The sequence below is a fragment of the Drosophila virilis genome, chromosome 4, assembly GCF_030788295.1.
Source record: "Drosophila virilis strain 15010-1051.87 chromosome 4, Dvir_AGI_RSII-ME, whole genome shotgun sequence".
Lineage (NCBI taxonomy): Eukaryota > Metazoa > Arthropoda > Insecta > Diptera > Drosophilidae > Drosophila > Drosophila virilis.
Genome location: NC_091546.1, coordinates 14,949,188 through 14,966,712, shown reverse-complemented (window position 1 = coordinate 14,966,712; position 17,525 = coordinate 14,949,188). Strand labels below are relative to the sequence as shown.

The window sequence follows — 17,525 nt, the reverse complement described above, 5'->3', positions numbered from 1 at the left end:
TCTTACAGTGTATGCAAAATTTTGAAAATCTTTGGCATATGCCATAAATTTGCCATAAATTTGTATTATTCCGACTTCGCATTTGGGTCGGCTGCACTCAGTTCAGGATTCACATTTTCACTTTGAGAATGAAGTTTCATATTTTCGCAGCGAATTTCGCTCTGCACCAAAACATAACCTCATTCCGCATGCTGGCTAATATAAAGCCGCAGATTTGCCGGTGCCTTATCTTTTAGCCATAATTTATGGCGTTGTTTAACACTACACACAACCCCCCCCCCCCCCACACACACACACACACACACACACACACGCACACACCCCTTTTCTCATGCCCCAAAATTACTGCACTAAACAAGCCATATATCTATACAGATAAATATATATATATATATATATATATAGATGGGACGCCGTCGGGGCCTTTTGCCGTGGGCCTTCGCGGCCTCTGGGCTAACAGTCTGTTATTGGCACCCCTCTACCCTGCAGCCGTGCTGGCATTTTAAAAAACGTTTAGTGTTTGGCACAAATGAAACATCAAAGATTTACGAGCCATGATTAAGGCATTTTGCGGCAGTGCGAAAACAAAGGGAAACTGGTTGGAGCGGGACGGAGCGGGGCTAAAGAAAAAGGAGCGCAAGTGTTCTTCTGGCTAAAGTGTTGAGCGGCAAGTGAAATTGCTCTTCTCTTCTCTTTTATATTATTTTATTTTTAGGCCATATATTAAAGTGCTACGCAATAAGCCAGGCTGAATGGCGGAGAGAGAGAGACAGGGAGAGAAAGAGAGAGCGAAGGGAAAGTGCGTGGATTAGCAAGAGTAATGAAGGGAGTTCAGAACATTATTTAGGTTGCAGTTGATTATTTGATGGGTTAAGAGAGAAAAGAATGGAGTTGTATATAGTCAGAGAGAGAGGGAGAGAGAGAGAGAGGGGGAGATAATTGAAAGAGAGATATAAGTAGGAAGAGAGTGAGAGAGGGATAGAAAGGGATATGGAGTGAAATGAAGAGATACAGGGATTTAGTGATGGAGTGAGAAAGAGGCAAAAGGGAGGGAGAGGAAGAGAGAGAGAGAGAGAAAAAGAAAGAGAAAAAGAGGCAGAGAAAGAGAAAGAGAAAAAGTGAGAGAGGGATGGAGGGGGGAGAGCTAGAGAAAGGGGGTGAAAGAGGAGACGAGTAAGAGGAAGAGAGAGAAAGAGCCAGAGAGAGTAAAACCGATAGAGAGGGGACTGAGAGAGTGAAAGGGATAGGGAGAGTAAGAGAGTGAAAGAGAGAGAGAGAGAGAGAGATAACAGAGAGAGAGAGAGTGATAGACACAAAGAAAGAGTGAGAGAGAGAGCCGGACTGGGAGGCGTTGGCACCTCTTGTTGGAAAGACACAGTAAGAGTATTCAAGAGAGTCCTTAAAGTTCATTTATAAGCATAACAATCTAATGATTAGTCAAAATAATATTGAATACAATCAATTGTTTTTGTTAAAGCTTTACTCAAATGAATGCAAAGCTTTAAGCTAGCAGGCTTTCTTCTTACACGTGAAAGCTTCTCGTTACGATTTCGTGATGCTTTCCCATTTCTCGTACTGAAATTGGCCTAAAATGACTTTTTGTTGTTGCTAGTTTTGCCAGTTCCTTTGGATTTGAGCCTCTGGGAATATTTTTGGCTTTTCTCTGCTTAATTTCTAATTAACATTAGCTTTGTGCTAACTTTTCTCGCCTGTCATTAGTCATGCAAGCCCTGGGGCAAGCACATTCAATTTTACGCTTTTTCTTGCCTTTTTTGTCGGACTTTTTTTTTGGTTGCCTTTTCTAGTAATTTGGCCCGTTTAATTATGCGACGCTCTGATTTGTTGTTGTTGTTGTTTACAGCTGACAGAAACCTTTGGGTCTCTCGACACTCACATGACAACCCAATTAGTTAGCACTCAATGTGGGACAACAGGGCGGATTCCCAAACTGATTGAAAACATACGGCATATAAGAGTTTTTGGAGTCAACTTTATCAAACTCGTAATGGAAAAATGCGCTCTTATTTTTTCAAGCTTAAATAGAAATTAATTATCAGAAATGTTTTTGGGAACTGGGAGAGTCAGTAGCCAAAGTACCCGAAGTAAAAGCGATTTAATGAATTTAAATGTTTTAAAATGTATGGATATGTTGTTTTTTTTTTGCTAACCAATCAATTAGCAGATACCCTGCATTGATATATATATATATACAAAAGGATATACAAAAGTGCATAAGTTTCTTTTTAATTGATAGATAGATAGAGGGTATATTGTAATAGTATGATTTTCTTCGTTGATTTAACTTATGTTCGGGTTGCCTTTTTATTTTTAACAACACGTCTTCTTACTGCTAGTACTGTAGAGAGACTGCCTTCCACTTCTTCTCTGCAGCCGCTTTTCTTTATCGATATTTACTTATCGTACTGTTATAATTAACATAGATAGTGACACTATAATACCCTGGCTAGGGTTACCAATGATGCTCTTATCCTATTACAACTCGGCCATCCTGACAAAGAGAGCTCCCGATCTCTGTCTTTTATATGTGTATCTATCTTTATAACTAATGCTTATTGCCTATTTTCGCATCCAATGCTTAAAGTTTTGGCTATTCCAGATACCAACGTACGGGTTGCGAGATAATTGAAAGCCTTCTACATCCTTTAACAAGTATCTATCATTTTTTAAAATCTTTTCTATACTATAAGGCCCTTTATATCTTGGTATTAACTTTTTTGAAACTCCTGGTGTGCTATCAAAATTTTTTACCATGACATAGTCACCTATTTTATATTCTACTGATACTTTCTTCTTTTTATTAATCCGCTCTTCATTTCTGATTTGAGCTTCTTTTTGATATATTTCTCCACTCTTTCTTATATTTTCTAAATTTCTTTTATCACACGTGTTCACCTGTGTAAACTCTTCTAATTTTTCTTTTAATTCATCAACAACTTTTCCTTTCTGTTGTAATCCGAATAACATTTCGCTTGGAAATTTCTTTATGCTTTTGTGTTGTGTGTTGTTTATTGCATATTCAACATTTTCTATAATAACATCCCAATGTAAACCATTTTCTGGCTCCGCCATTTTTGCCATCATCGGACCCAAGTCTCTATTCAACCTTTCCACCTGACCATTTGCTTGCGGACAACCCGTTGCTATTTTAATATGCGTTACTCCCTCATTTTTTAAAAATTCATCAAACTCTTTTGCAGTAAAACAACTCCCTCTGTCCGATACAATGAACTTAGGTCTACTATACGCTCTGAAATAATCTTTTAATGCCTTAATCGCTTCTTTCGTACTTGTTGTCTTTGCTGTATATAGTCTAACAAATTTTGAAAATCCGTCAACCACCGCCAATATATATTTATTAGCCCTTCCTGCATTAATTGGTCCATAATGGTCTATATGGATCATCTCCCACGGTTTGTTTCCTTTCGGTATGCTATGTAATAGTCCTTCACTCTTACCCGTCTTGGGGGCGAAGGCAATGCATTTTAAACAATTCCCTATATGCTTTATTGCTTTTTCCTTAATATATGGGAACCAGTAACTCTTTCCAATGGCATCGATCATCTTATCTCTCCCAGCATGTCCCAACTCATCATGATATTTGTAAAGTACATGTTCTTCCATATCCTTTGGTACATAAAAAACTAATCTGCCATCATTTGTTTTTCTGTAAATGACCCCATTTCTCATTTCGAATAGCTTGTGCTCTTCTTTTTCTAACATCTTTCTAATATCTACCAGTTTGTCATCTTTGCTTTGGCAAATAACTAAATTGTCCTCAAAACTATTGGATTCAATAACTAAAATGTCCTCATAACATCTGCTTAACGCATCCACATGTTGCATTTGCTTGCCCGATCTATGCACTAACTCAAAATCGTAATTTTGTAGTTCTAACGCCCATCTAGCAATTCTCGGATTTAAATCTATTTTGTTAAGCGTTAAAGTTAAAGAGTTGCAATCTGTCATTATTTTAAATCGTTTTCCCTGCAGATATATACGAAATCTGCGTAATGCGTAAATGATGGCTAGCGTTTCTAACTCAAAACTATGATATTTAGACTCTACTTCGGTTGTTCTTTTAGAAAAATAAAAAATCGGGTGTAATTTCCTATCTTCTTTTTTTTGAAATAAAACAGCCCCAAATCCCACTGCGCTGGCATCACAATGTAGTTCTATTTCTTCTTTGTAATTATATATTGATAGTACTGGCGCCTCTAACAATTTATCTTTTAACATATTAAAACACTTAAACTCCTCTTCTCCAAACTTGAATTTCTTATCTTTTTTCAATAAATCATATAAGGGTTTAGCTAATATAGAAAAGTTTAAAATGAACCTCCTGAAGTAGGAGCATAACCCTAGGAAACTTTGTACTCCCTGAATTTTGTTTGGTATTGGAAAGGATTTAACCGCTTCTAACCCTTTTTCATCAGCCCTAACGCCTTTACTATCCACCACAAATCCTAAATATTTAACGCTGCTTTTAAAAAATTCACACTTATCTAATTTCAACTCTAATTTGTTTTGCACCAGTCTTATAAACACTTCCTTTAAGGTCTCCATGTGTTCCTTTATGTTTGTACTTGCTATCATAATATCATCCATGTAAACAATTACCTTATTATCTTTTATCATATCACAAAATATGTTATTAACAAATCTTTGAAATACATGTGGCGCAGTTTTTAAACCCATGGGCATCCTAAGAAATTCATATTGTCCTAAAGGGGTAACAAATGAAGTGTATTTAATAGATTGCTCATTAACAAAAACATGAAAATACCCGTTTTTTAGATCCAACTTTGAAAATACTGTTTTTCCGCATAGTCTGTCTAATAAATCGTCGATCAATGGTAGCGGGTAGTTGTCTCTACATATAATTTTGTTCAGTCTTCTAAAATCAATACATAACCTCATGTCTCCAGTTTTTTTCTTCACTAGTACTATAGGTGATGCATACTCTGAACAACTTGGCCTAATGATTCCATCTTTTAAATAGTCGTCTAATAATTCTTGCAACTTTTCTTTTTCCATATAAGATAACCGCCTAGGTGTACAATTAAATACTTTGTCGTTTTCTAATCTTATGCTTAACTCATGTCTTAATTTTGGCTGATTTGGCCTTTTCGCTTTTACATAAGTATTTTCAAATAAATTTTCAAATTCACACTTTGTGCTGTAATCAATATCTTCACTTAAAATATATATATTTTCTCTTTTGTTAGAATCTTCCCAACTTATTGTTAAGATATCCTTCTCAAAATTCTCTTCTAACACTCCCATGATTTCGCTATTCACTGGCGCTTCATTAACATGATTATTAATTTTAACTGCACTGTTTCCTATATCTTCTATAATCACTTTTTCAATCCCGGTTTGATTATAGATAATTTCATCACTAACAACTTCTTCACTATCAGGTTCGAGCTTAAGCTCTCCATAACTAACTATCTCATCACTAACAGTTTCGATCCCAATCACTTCATTTCTAACTATTTCACCACTAATTATTTTATTTCTAACTATCTCATCACTACCAACTTTATCACCAAGCGTTTCCGGACTAACAATTTTCTCACTAACTAATTCATCACTACCAGTTTCGTTACTGACTATTTCCTTATTAACGATTTTATCATTTAACAATATAGTTTCATTTTGCTCGTGTTTGATATCTTCATCGTCCACTTTTTTTTGTTTTTCTTTGTAGCTTGTAGCTATGATATCATTTTTACCATTATTCTGGTGATCAACTTTATGCCCGTTCACAATTTTTAATGTTCTTAAATCAATATTTAAACCAAAAGAATCCATAAAATCTCTACCAAGCACAGCGTCATACCTCATAGACTCATTTGCCACAATTATAACATTAAAATAAACATTTATTAACTTTTTCTTCATAAAACATAAAATTTTTCCAAAATTTTTCAATTTACTTTCATTTAAACCTACATACGAATTTGCATCTGGCATACGCTTTACTTTTAATGGCACAAACTTTTCCTTTAAAAATGAAATAGGGCTGCCAGAGTCTATAAGGCATTCTGCAATTATTGATTTGTTAAATGAGTTACTAAAATGAATTCTTAAGTATCTTACATATTTGTTTTCCATATCATACTTTTTATTTGGACATCCTGCTATTAAATGATCCTTTGAGCCGCACGCATAGCAAGATCCTGCCTCCCGTTTGGGCTTTAAACAATCTTTGGCCCAATGGCCCTTAACATTGCAATTGTAGCAACGTTGTTGTTTGTCCGCCTGTGCTTCCTGTGCAGTTTGTTTCACTACATGGTTTCGTACCCGTTTAATTGGCAACTTTATAGCTGCAAACGCACGTAAAATTTGAGCCGGATTGGTAAAGCAATGCATACTAGCTTGAGTGCGCAAGTTTTCGCAAGGTATGCCTCGAATAATACCCTCCATTAACTCCTCTACATCAATGTTGATGTCCTGTGCCAATATGCTTTTTTCGCTAAAATATGTGGCGAACACCTCATCTGGTTTCCAAACCCGATCCTCGAACTTCTGTCGTAGTTCCGACTTCGAAAATCCTCCCCCGAAGGCCAAAACCAATTGATTTAGCATCTCGTCAATCGGAGCAATGATGCGCATAGGGTCTGCATGCAACCACTTCAAAGCACCGCCTTTCAATTTGCTTATACAAAGCAAGTGCTGTTGCATATCATTTAGTCTGTAGATCTTGGCCACATTGAAGAATTGCATTACCCATTTACGCACCTCACTTTCTCCAGTAAATTCTAATAAAATTTCCTTGGCTAACATCATCGCTCCAGTTTGGATGCAATTATTTAAGTTGCCTCCGACAGCGTTGCCACTTTCGTCGATCCTTCCAGCTGCCCCAGCGTTGCCCGCTGCACCAGCGTGATCAGCTGCACCAGCGTTGCCATCCGTTCCAGTGTAATCAGCTGCACCAGCGTTGCCATCCGTCGACCGTGGTCTTTCTTCAGTGTGACCATCCTCTAGCTGCAATAAATCGCCGACTTCACTTTCTTGCTCTCCCCCGTCGCTCCCGCCGATGTGCGAGTTGCGGTTCACCGTTACTTGAAATTCTTCTAGGAATTTTCGAGACGCTTCAATTTCGAGACGCATCAATTTCAGCATCTCGGCGCCATTTGCTATTTCGTCACGCTGTTGTTGCATTATGTTTTGCAACTCATTTTGAGCCTCAATTGTCTGTTCCTTGTTACGTTGAACTTCAAGTTCCTTTGCAGCATCGTCTCGGATATCCACTGGTACCTTATTTAATCTCGCCATCAGCTCAGTTTTGGTACCCTCTGTTGGCAAATTTAGTAATGCCAACCAACTTTTCAATGTCGCTATTGACACGTCATTTATATTTATATTTTCCATTTTGTTGTGTTTTTTTTTTTTTTTTCTGAGTCAATCCCACTTCTGATATTGTAATAGTATGATTTTCTTCGTTGATTTAACTTATGTTCGGGTTGCCTTTTTATTTTTAACAACACGTCTTCTTACTGCTAGTACTGTAGAGAGACTGCCTTCCACTTCTTCTCTGCAGCCGCTTTTCTTTATCGATATTTACTTATCGTACTGTTATAATTAACATAGATAGTGACACTATAATACCCTGGCTAGGGTTACCAATGATGCTCTTATCCTATTACAATATATATATACACAGATACATGGTTTGACTTTTAATAATATTCTTTAACTATGCCCTTTTACTCTGTATACATATAACTAAATAGGACCGATCGCACTTCTATAATAGAAGCTGCCTTAGACACAAGCTTTCTTCAAGATAACTAATGCTTCCTATATAAAAACCCTATTTTATTCACATCGGCTTACTATATAACATATCATCATGGTTTAAAATATGTTTATGGTTTTCAATTTACAACAAACTAAGCAGCTCGAAGATCCACAAAACCAAACCACTTGCCAAAAAGGGTATTCAATCTTCGGCTTACTTTTCTCTCTTATTTTGCTGGCCTCTTTCGGTTGGCTGCCGAGCTGCGCTCTCGACATTTTTGGTTTATTTGCCGGAGAATCCTTTGGAGGCCTTTAGTTTTATAATTGTTTCGGGGCGCTGTTGTTCGTTTATTATTGTTGTTATTTTTCGACAGATTCGTTTTGGACGCTCACTGTTCCCCTTCCCGGCCTATTTATACTCGCCTGCGGGCTGCGGGGAACGGCGTGGGCGTGGGCGTGGCCGTGGGTGTTGGGTATGGGCGCGGATTTGGCTCAGATTGGGCGCGATTTGCATTTTCGCGCGAAATTGTGTGTTGTGAGGCGTGTGAATAATGTGTGAGCTTACAGCAGCTACAAGCTGCCCCCACTCCAATGCACCCCACCAACCCACACACCCCGGCCCGAGCGCTATTCACTTAGTTTTTGGGAGTTGGCTGCGTCGCTTGGGTGCCATTATAATGATTTGTAGTTGTGGCAATCTAATTAATGCTGTCGCAAAACAGGAAACAGATAAAGAACTCCCAGGCCCAAGCACTTGCCACTAATTGTGCCACCAAGTGTGGCAGCAGTAGCAAATGCTGTCCATGCCGGTTTATCTGCAAGTTTTCTTCAGCCGAGTCGTTGATGGCTTTTGTCATTACATTTTCATGGCTTATTTTAAAATATGTACGCCAACCGACAGACAGTCCAAGTTTGATTCTTAACGAGCTGTTTGCTAGCATCTGCCACAAAATTCTCCTATTCCTTGATTCCTGTACGCTTGTGCTGCTCTGCGTACTTGATTTGGCCCCAAAAGGTAGGCAACACTTTTTCAAAATACTATGCAATTTCATATTTCGTTAGCTTGCATAAATTATTTGCTGCATGTGTGTAACTTTTTGTTTTTTTTTTTTCTTGCTCTATTGTTGGCACTTACAAAAGTTTGTCATAGCATAACTGATTTCCCTTTGGAATATACTTTCGCTCAAGCTGCGTGCCATCTTTTTTTTTGTATATAACAATTAAAACAAAAATACATTATGCACATTGTTTATGTTTTTTAGATATTTCAACTTGATCAACACTTGTTTCATTATTAGCTTTCACTCTAACGAAAATAATTCTCAATTGAGCTCTGTGACTGTAAATAGCTTAATAAAATGCTGTTCAAGTGTGAATACTTACAATGTAAGTTGATTTTCTCACTTTTGTTGCCACATTCTTCAAAAACGCTCTCTAACCAATTTACGATGCTGTTCCACGCTCTAGAAACTTGGGTTTTTTTTTGCTTTTGCTGATTCTTCAAGTACGCCACATTCGCCACATTCAACTTGACCAGTGCAAGCTGTTGCATCTTAAGTAGCACTCGACACTGTTTCTTTCTTATTCCGATTCATTCACTCAGGCATTCATTCATGCATTCGTGCATGCACTCACTTATTCAACTTCTTCTCGCTTCCCTTCGTTTCTCTCACTTGAAATCAAAGTTTTTTGTTTTTCTGCACGTTTGTTGTTGTCAACTTTTTAATTACGTTATGTTCCTGAAAATGTTTATGACTGCCAACTAACAAATGCTGGCAAATTCTGCTGTGTGTTTGTATGCAAATCTCTCTCTCTGTGTGTGTGTGTGTGTGTGAGTGGTGTAAGCCCCCTTTTGTGTTGTGCAATGGCAAAAAGTTTGTACGCAAAGCGCTTTAGAGTAAGAGTTTGTAGAGTTTTGCGGGTGTATCTATAACTGAAAGTATCTCAATGTTGCATTCGTTTATTGCAGTTGAAATCTTAGTTTGAATATAGTTTTACCCAAGGGATGCCCATTTGCAATAAATGTGCAATAGGGTAACATAAAACTCTGCAGAAAGTTGTAAAACCTGATGGATAAAGTCGATAGGAGTTGAGCAGTGTGAATGAGCTAAAGATAGTTAACTTTTATGCATATCATGTGTAATATACATAAGTCATAGGTGTCTAAAAGTTGCCTTGCCAATGGCTTATTAAAAGATGAACGCTTTAAGGTCCGCGATTTTATTTATATATATAAAAATAAAAACAAATCTGTTTTAATAAATTTTTTTTCTTATAATATTAGTTAAAAGTTTAATTTTTTTTAATAGAAATCAAAACCATTTTGCTTAAATTATTATGGTATATTTTTTTTTCTAAATTTTAACAATGATTTAATTTATTCAAAAAATAACTCAATTTTATTTAAAAATACTTGTTTTACAATATTTAATAAAAATTTAATTTATTAAAATAAATTTATAATTTATTTTATTTAAATATTTGTTGCACAATTTTAGTTTTGATTGACTCAATTGTTTTTTATTTAACCTAATTTATAAATCAATTTTTTTCTCAGTCAGGGTATTTAAACTGCGGCACTTTAAAGAACACAGTTCTTATTTGTGTTAATTGAATTTTATTATTGCAAGAACTGGAAGTTTATGGGCATTTGTTGGCTGCCAGCTTTTCGAGTTGCCTTTCTGCTGTTTAAACGCAGTCAACTTTACTGGGTGTGAGTGTGTGTGGGTGTGTGAGTGTGTGTGGGTATATGTGTATCAAATAGCAATTACCCAACATGCCAACACACACTCACACCCAACCGAGGAGCGGAAGAGGGAGGGGCTGTTGAGGCAGTTGCGCGGAAAATTGTAGAACCTTCGCTTTATTTATTTTTTTTTTTTTTCTCAATATTATCTTATATTTACTTGAACTTATATTTGCTTTGTGCTGTTTGTTTTGTGCATGCCATTGGGCTGACTTGATTTCTTGACATGCTTCCCATTACGTGGAAATATGATCAATTTTTACAAAAATTTCTGAAAATTGCCACAAGCCACAAAAAAAAAAATAGCTAAGGCAAAGACAAGAGAAATAATCTGTTTGTAGTATATCGAGAGCTCTTGTCGTCGGTTTATTGAAATTGCGTATTGAATTGCAATGCGAATGGATGTATGAAGAAAATCAAAGGCCGCCGGCTAGACACACGCTTCAAGGATGTGCTCTTTTATTTATTTTTTTTTGATTTGCAGGATATTAAAATTGTGAGTTCAACTTTGTGCTTATTGACATAATAATTCAATGATTGTGAAATTGAACATGAAATCGTTTGCTGACTCAGCCGTATAAATTCAAAGTTTTCTATGGCAACACAAAGGTTAAGAAGTTTACGGGACATTTTTGGGTTATGCGCTTATGTGCTTGGAAAAATCCTTAAGTGTTATGTATATTAGACTCGTTTCTCAGAATCAGAGCAAGGCTATTGATGCAATCAAGGCGTTCAGGTTATTATTTGCTCTTTCTCAGTATTTATCAGGCAGCTTAGCTACCGGTTATTTATTTGACATGAAGTTTACTACTTCATCTTTAAATGCAGCTTACATTTGGTTAAAAATGGTTAATTGACTTCGAATTTGTATTGTTGTCGTCTTTAAACAAATCTTATTTAAAGCAGGAATGCTCTATCCGGGCGTGCTCGACTAGGTGATACCCTACACTTTTTACAATCAAAGTTAAATATAAATAATTGTGAGTGTGGGTGTTAACGCTGGCTGCAGGGTATCATGCAGTCGGGCACAAACCATGCATATACTCAAATCGTCATAAAAGTTTAAGAGATTTTTTAAACTTAAGTGAAATTAGATACTTTCATGATTATCAAGCAGTCGCCACGACCATGCTTGGTTAATTAAAAGTCCTCGGTTGAATTGTGAATTTATTTTTAATTAGTGGCCAATAAAGCGGTAAGCGGGGCATAACCGTGGTGCTGCACAAATACAAGCAGGTCGTGCAAGGATATTGTAGCTGCAAACATATCTGAGGCAGTGCACATATTAAATGCCCGTGACTGCTTGTCAACATAATGTAATTGCACAACACAACAGAGATGTGTACACACACACACGTACACACACACACGCACACGGACACACACAGCATGACGCTGATTGCATTGTCCTTTCGATGTCCTGGCCACTCGTTGCGGTCACGTTGCTCATTTTCGCATAATGTTTTATGCACAACTAAATACAAATGTGCTTTAATGAGCGTCGAACTAGCTGACCAGCTAACCAGCTGACTAGTCATGCGGTTAATTTATTATGCAAAACGGGGTTTCACAAACCCGCACAGAGAGAAACAGAGAGAGAGAGTGTGTCCGCTCGCAGGAGCATGCTGGACACTCTGAAAACTAATAATACGCCATTGTCCTTACACACAACAATAATTTGCACACGTAGCTTACACTTTAGCACATCAGCAGCGGCTACTGCTGCAGTAGGTCGTTAAATGCAGCAGACAAAAATCCATGTTGCAACATAAACGTGGCATACTTTTTGGCGCTGCAACGGCAGAGGGCACTTGCCGCGGGGCTTAGTGCATGGCAACCTAACACATTTATCATGGCCAACATGTTGGCCACTTGATTAACACCTTAAAGGCCAGCTAACTGCTCAAATAAATGTAAAATTTCTGAAACTGAAAGCCCAGGCGCTCGCATATTGTATACCCTGTAGCAGTCAATGGGCCAAGGGGGTGTTGACTTTATCATGACCTGAATGCGCTTAGAATGCCCAATCAAATTTCAATTTAGTCTAGCATAAGAAGAAAAGTTATTTAATCTCCACTTGATATTGATATCAAAGCTTTATATCAATAAGAAATATAGCAAAAATATATATATATATATATATCTGAATATATATCTTAGGGTAATCAAAATATTTTCGATAAATTTGGACATAGTTACAAATAGAGGGCATTCGAATATTGATAGAAAAATAAGATATTTGTGCAAGATTTATGATATGATTTATTAGGCCTCCTCGAACGATATTTGCTGCATTCTAATCCTGATGCGGGCGCAGCTGATGCACTCGCTCGGCGCTGGGGCCCTCGATGACGGCCGTTTTTGTTATAATATCGTAGGTGGTGCGATTGTTCTTCAAAAATATCAGTACCACACAGATGGGAAAGAATACGGTCATGACCATGTTTTTAACAAATGCCCGCAGAAAAGATCTCATAAAACACGGCGTATCGCCGGGATAAGCCAGGGCCCAGAACGGTTCGCGCTGTAATTGGAATATGAAATGCGGCGCCGCATTTAGACGCAGCGGCAACATTGCCTCCACATAGACGACACGGATATTCATCAGGGATTTGCCGGGCGTGGCGCCATTGTTGTAGGTCGTCCAGAGGCACTCGTAGAAGCAGACAATCAGCTTGGTTAGCAGTATGATGGCCAGCAAATTGTAGGAGAGCGATATAATGTCCATGGACAGATCGAACAATGTCGTAAACGTGCTCTCCTCCTTGAGGGTTTTGCTCAGGACGCTCTTCTCGAAATCGATATTGAACAAATGAAAGAACAGAAATGCGACAATCACTTTCAATATAAACGCGATCAGTGCATCCACAATCTCGGCGAGAGTGCGCTTCCAGAAGGGCGCCACCTGCACTCGGGTACCGCCAAATCGACGCACCAGCTCCCGTTGATGCACATCGTCCAGCACGCGGATCGCATTGAAGCGCGGACGCACAGTCCTTGCTCCCAGTGTCATTGGCTGGTACAGCACACCAAACTGCGAATAGATCTCGTTATAGTTGAAGATCAGCCAGTTGGGCAACATTTGGGCGGCCCTGGCCTGTTGCGCCCACTCGGCCAGGCTGGCGAAATATGCCTCCTTTGGGCTCCACACTTTGGGCTTCTCGTGTGCTAGCTTCTCGGCGTGTACTTTTTTCTGTGCTGCGTCCATGATTTGCTTAAATTAATGTTTATTTTTGAAGTTTATTTATTTAATATATACGTATACATATATATAAAATTTATAAATTCTACTCTGTTCAATTTATGTTATGGTTTTAGAGATTGACGTGTCGAACAAATGTTAAAGTGTATATTTATGGCAGTCATATTTTAAGCTTGACATAAAAAGTGAAGTATGCGCGATGCCCTAAACATCTATTGCATATATTAATCGGCATCTATATCTGTCTATATAAACTGATAACTGACCTATTTTAATTAAACTTGGCATAGCCTGCGTTTTTTATAACTTTCTAGCGAGTATTATAATTGTCATAGAAACATTTCGTCGAAATGTAGGTTTGTGTATAGCAATATATTCTGTTCTCATACTCCTGTCTACAGGGTATCTGCTAGTCTGATCACTCTTGTCTACAGGGTGTCTCCTAGTCTTAACATGTTTCACTCTTATCTACAGTGTATCTTCTGATCGTAAAATTCGTTTACACTCTTGCGTACAGGGTATCTTCTAGTCGTGCATTTGCTAACTTTGTTTTTTTTTCTTTGTTGTTGCTAGTTTGTTGTGTGCATTTATTATTTTTGTGTCATATGTATGGCTCGTTGGATATTGTCCAAAATAAATACATGCCTGTGTATATTGTGTGTGTGTGTGTGTGTGTGTGGCATATGGCATGTGCGAGTTTCATAAGTCCTGAACGGTGTCCTGTGTCCTGCGTCCCGATTTAGCCTGACAGCGCGGCAAATGCCTTTGGATTTGCATGTGTTGCAGAGCAGGATTTGCATCTGTGTAGAACGTGCCAGAGGAGCAACCAGCCAAATGCCAATGTGATGCATACTAAACCCAACAACAGAAAAAACTAACAACAAGGACAACAACAGCGCACGCGAAATTCTGTTTAGCTTAAACGGATTTTAAAAGCCCTTGCAAAACACTTGTGCACACCAAGGATTACAAGGATGGGGGCGGTTGCAGCAGCTGCTCAATCCCAAGCGAAATATACTCAGAAATTGACACAAATTGAGAGATGGTCAGGGATGGAGAGAATGACAGAAAGGGGAGGCAAATGTGTTTTAGGGAAACGTTTGCAATTCTCTAATACTATAAAACTATAATTTTACATATTTTTAATTTCAAATCTAAAAGACAAGAGTATGTTTGGAACGCTGAAATTTGAAATATTATTATTATTATTATGATTAATTATAATACATGCACATTATATTCTAAATAATGCTATAGCTACAGCAAAGGCGCGTTACCGTCCAGGCCATAAAGGCTCATAAATAAAATAAATATCCATCTAGCCATGTCCGTCCATCTGTCTATCTAAAGCTTGCCTCTCTCTGCCATTAAATCGATAAAAATGGATAATAAAATTCTGTTCTTTGATCACATTTACGACATTTCACATTTTGAATATCTTTTCCTGTTTCGCTGAAAAATTGAATTAAAACACGTTTTCGAAGGAATCTCTTAGTCGCACACTTCCGACTAGAGCACGTTTACTTGTTTTCATTAGGAGATTTTTTAATACCAGCCTGGTGTGCAATCTATTCTTTCTGTTTTTTGCCCATTGTAATAGTAAAACATATCGCTACTCATTTCAAAACATCTACAAATAGCTTTCATACTTTTTCTACCTCTCTGCTACATTGCTGGCTTTCAAATTTTCTTGTGTAAAACTCTGTGCGCTGTTTCATTCATGCAGCGAGCTTTCTATTTCACTCATTTGGACGATTCTATTATCATGGTTTTGCATTGTTTTAGGGATTCCCTTTGAGCTACTCAGCCAAATACTGTCCATTGTCCTGTTCAGTCTCTGTCTGTTCGCTTGGCATTGTGTTACACATTTTTCATATGCTCTACATGCCTGTCCTCCAATTGATTCACATGGTTAGCCATAAATAAACTCTTTCCTCTCTCTCTCTCCTCTCTCCAGTATCTCGCTCTCTCTGTGTCTCTTTGTGTTTATCTAACATATTTCGTTTCCTCTGAAGGCTCTTAAGGCCTTTGACAAAAACGCAATAGAAGAACATATTTGAAATGAATGAAAACCAAAATATTTGTCATTGGGTTGTGGATGCCGTGTGGAGTGTCATGTAGTTTGCCATGTGGATTGCCAAGTGGATTGCCATGTGGATTCCCAATTGCCAAGTGCGATTTATCGTCTATGCAATAACAAAGTTTCAATTGTTTCGAGCTTTGTGCAAGGTTTTCAACTTTGTAACTTTTTGCATGTTGTTTTGAATAAACTGTTCTCGAAGTATAAAAAAGCATATTGGTTGTGGCAAGCCAAATATTCGATGATGATGCTCAACTCAACTGACAACTTATTCTTAGAGCTAGACTCACCAACTGTCAGGTAGACTACTGCCTGATCTGCTCTAGGGTTCAATAACTTCGCAAATCTTCTCAATTAAGTCATATTCTTCGAGTCACGAACTCTGTCACTGATTTCGGCTGTGCACCGTGAACAGAGTATTTTGCAGTCAGTCGCAGCCAAAATGCTGGCAGTGGGAGGGGGCAACAGCTGGCTTCTCACAAAAAGAAATGGTTATCCGGACTTGTCATTAAAATCATATGGTGCAGTGGTCAGAAGCGGGCTGACTGGCTAACCAACCCCTGCAAAATTAAGAAAAAAATACATTGTCGAAAGTTCAGTTATTGCTGACTCTTTTTTCCAACCACAAAACGGCGTCAGAATACGCCGGAACGTGTGGGCACAGTTAGTATGGTGCTCATATTTCTCGCAGAAATTGCGGCTAGTCTGTGCTTGAATACCCTTAAAATGTTTATTTATATAACTTTTATAAGACTTTAAAATTTATAAGTTTTTTAACAGAAGAAGAAAAAAATGTGTTGTAAATAGCTTTAAAATGGTCTCAAGAGAGTTCCAGAAAGCCTTACCCAGAATCATAAAGAGTATTAGATAGTTTAAAAAAAGTTTTAAAGAGTCTTAAAAGAAGATCTGCAAAACGGTGCAGAAATAGTTGAAAAGAAAAATATATATTATTATAAAATATTAATCTCATTTGAAGGTGTTTTTAAGCACAGTAAAATATAAGAAAAAAATGTAAGAAAAGTGTTGAGAAATGGTTAAATGTATATGTTTGTGTGGCATTTCTTCTATATAAATATATATATATCAAATATATTTGCATTTCAATTTAGTAACTAAGAAATAAAAATAAAAATTGGTCAAAATATAAATTTATAAATTACTTAAAATTTGTCTTGAATTTATAAGCAAAAGTATTGGCAAATGTTTAATTTAATATGTAGATAAATATATATTTTTATTATTCTATCGAATATATACATTATTATATTCAAAAGCATCTTTTAACATGGTAAAAGTGTAAGTCTAAAAATGATCGTAAAGTTGTCGTAAAATTATAAAAAAAAAATATTTACATTTATACAAAAATCATAATGCCCTTTGGTCAAGGGTATTGCGAGTGTTATAAAAATAGATGGGCAACCTCGTCTGGCCGCAATGCAAAAGTTTCCAATATCAGACTGGTGAAAATTCATTCAGTATTCACGAGTATGCACAAGTATTCCCTGGTCTATGGCGGCTGCTGCTGCGTGGGAGGTCAGCATGTGGCCAGTGTGTGTGGTTCGTGTGGTGTGTGTGTGTGTGTGTGTGGGTGTTGGCTTCTAATGCTGTCAGCTCCGGTAGCCGCGTGCATAGAATTTCATGACGTCATTAGTGTTAATGACATCAGAACTGTGCATAATGCAACACAAGTTTAAATATTGTTGCCACACTTTGGCTTTGGCTTCTTATGC

The 17,525-nt window shown here is 37.4% G+C and overlaps 2 protein-coding genes across 4 annotated transcripts; both read right to left on the bottom strand.

Moving 5' to 3' along the window:
• Positions 1-2,272: 2,272 nt before the first annotated feature.
• Positions 2,273-7,670, bottom strand: LOC138911294 (uncharacterized). Of its 3 annotated transcripts, XM_070209453.1 has the most exons (3): positions 6,766-7,670; positions 6,146-6,699; positions 2,273-6,068 (listed from the first exon to the last, which is right to left on the bottom strand). In XM_070209453.1, exons 1-3 carry the CDS (start codon positions 7,396-7,398, stop codon positions 5,963-5,965), a joined length of 1,293 nt encoding a protein of 430 aa, XP_070065554.1. In that variant the 5' UTR covers positions 7,399-7,670; the 3' UTR covers positions 2,273-5,962. The 3 variants fall into 3 exon arrangements, with proteins under 3 accessions (XP_070065554.1, XP_070065553.1, XP_070065555.1); XM_070209452.1 differs by having other exon boundaries at positions 6,146-7,669; XM_070209454.1 differs by having other exon boundaries at positions 6,124-7,668.
• A 5,139-nt stretch (positions 7,671-12,809) lies between these two features.
• LOC116651652 (protein FAM8A1-like) lies at positions 12,810-13,721 on the bottom strand. Its single transcript, XM_032438451.1, has one exon. It carries the CDS (start codon positions 13,719-13,721, stop codon positions 12,810-12,812), a length of 912 nt encoding a protein of 303 aa, XP_032294342.1.
• Positions 13,722-17,525: the final 3,804 nt, after the last annotated feature.

Coding starts and splice junctions, on each gene's coding strand:
- LOC116651652 (XM_032438451.1), bottom strand. CDS start 13,721: ATGGACGCAGCACAGAAAAAAGTACACGCCGAGAAGCTAGCACACGAG.
- LOC138911294 (XM_070209452.1), bottom strand. CDS start 7,398: ATGGAAAATATAAATATAAATGACGTGTCAATAGCGACATTGAAAAGT. Junction 6,069..6,145: donor GCAGGATGTCCAAATAAAAA/GTATGATATGGA, acceptor CAATAATTGCAG/AATGCCTTATAGACTCTGGC.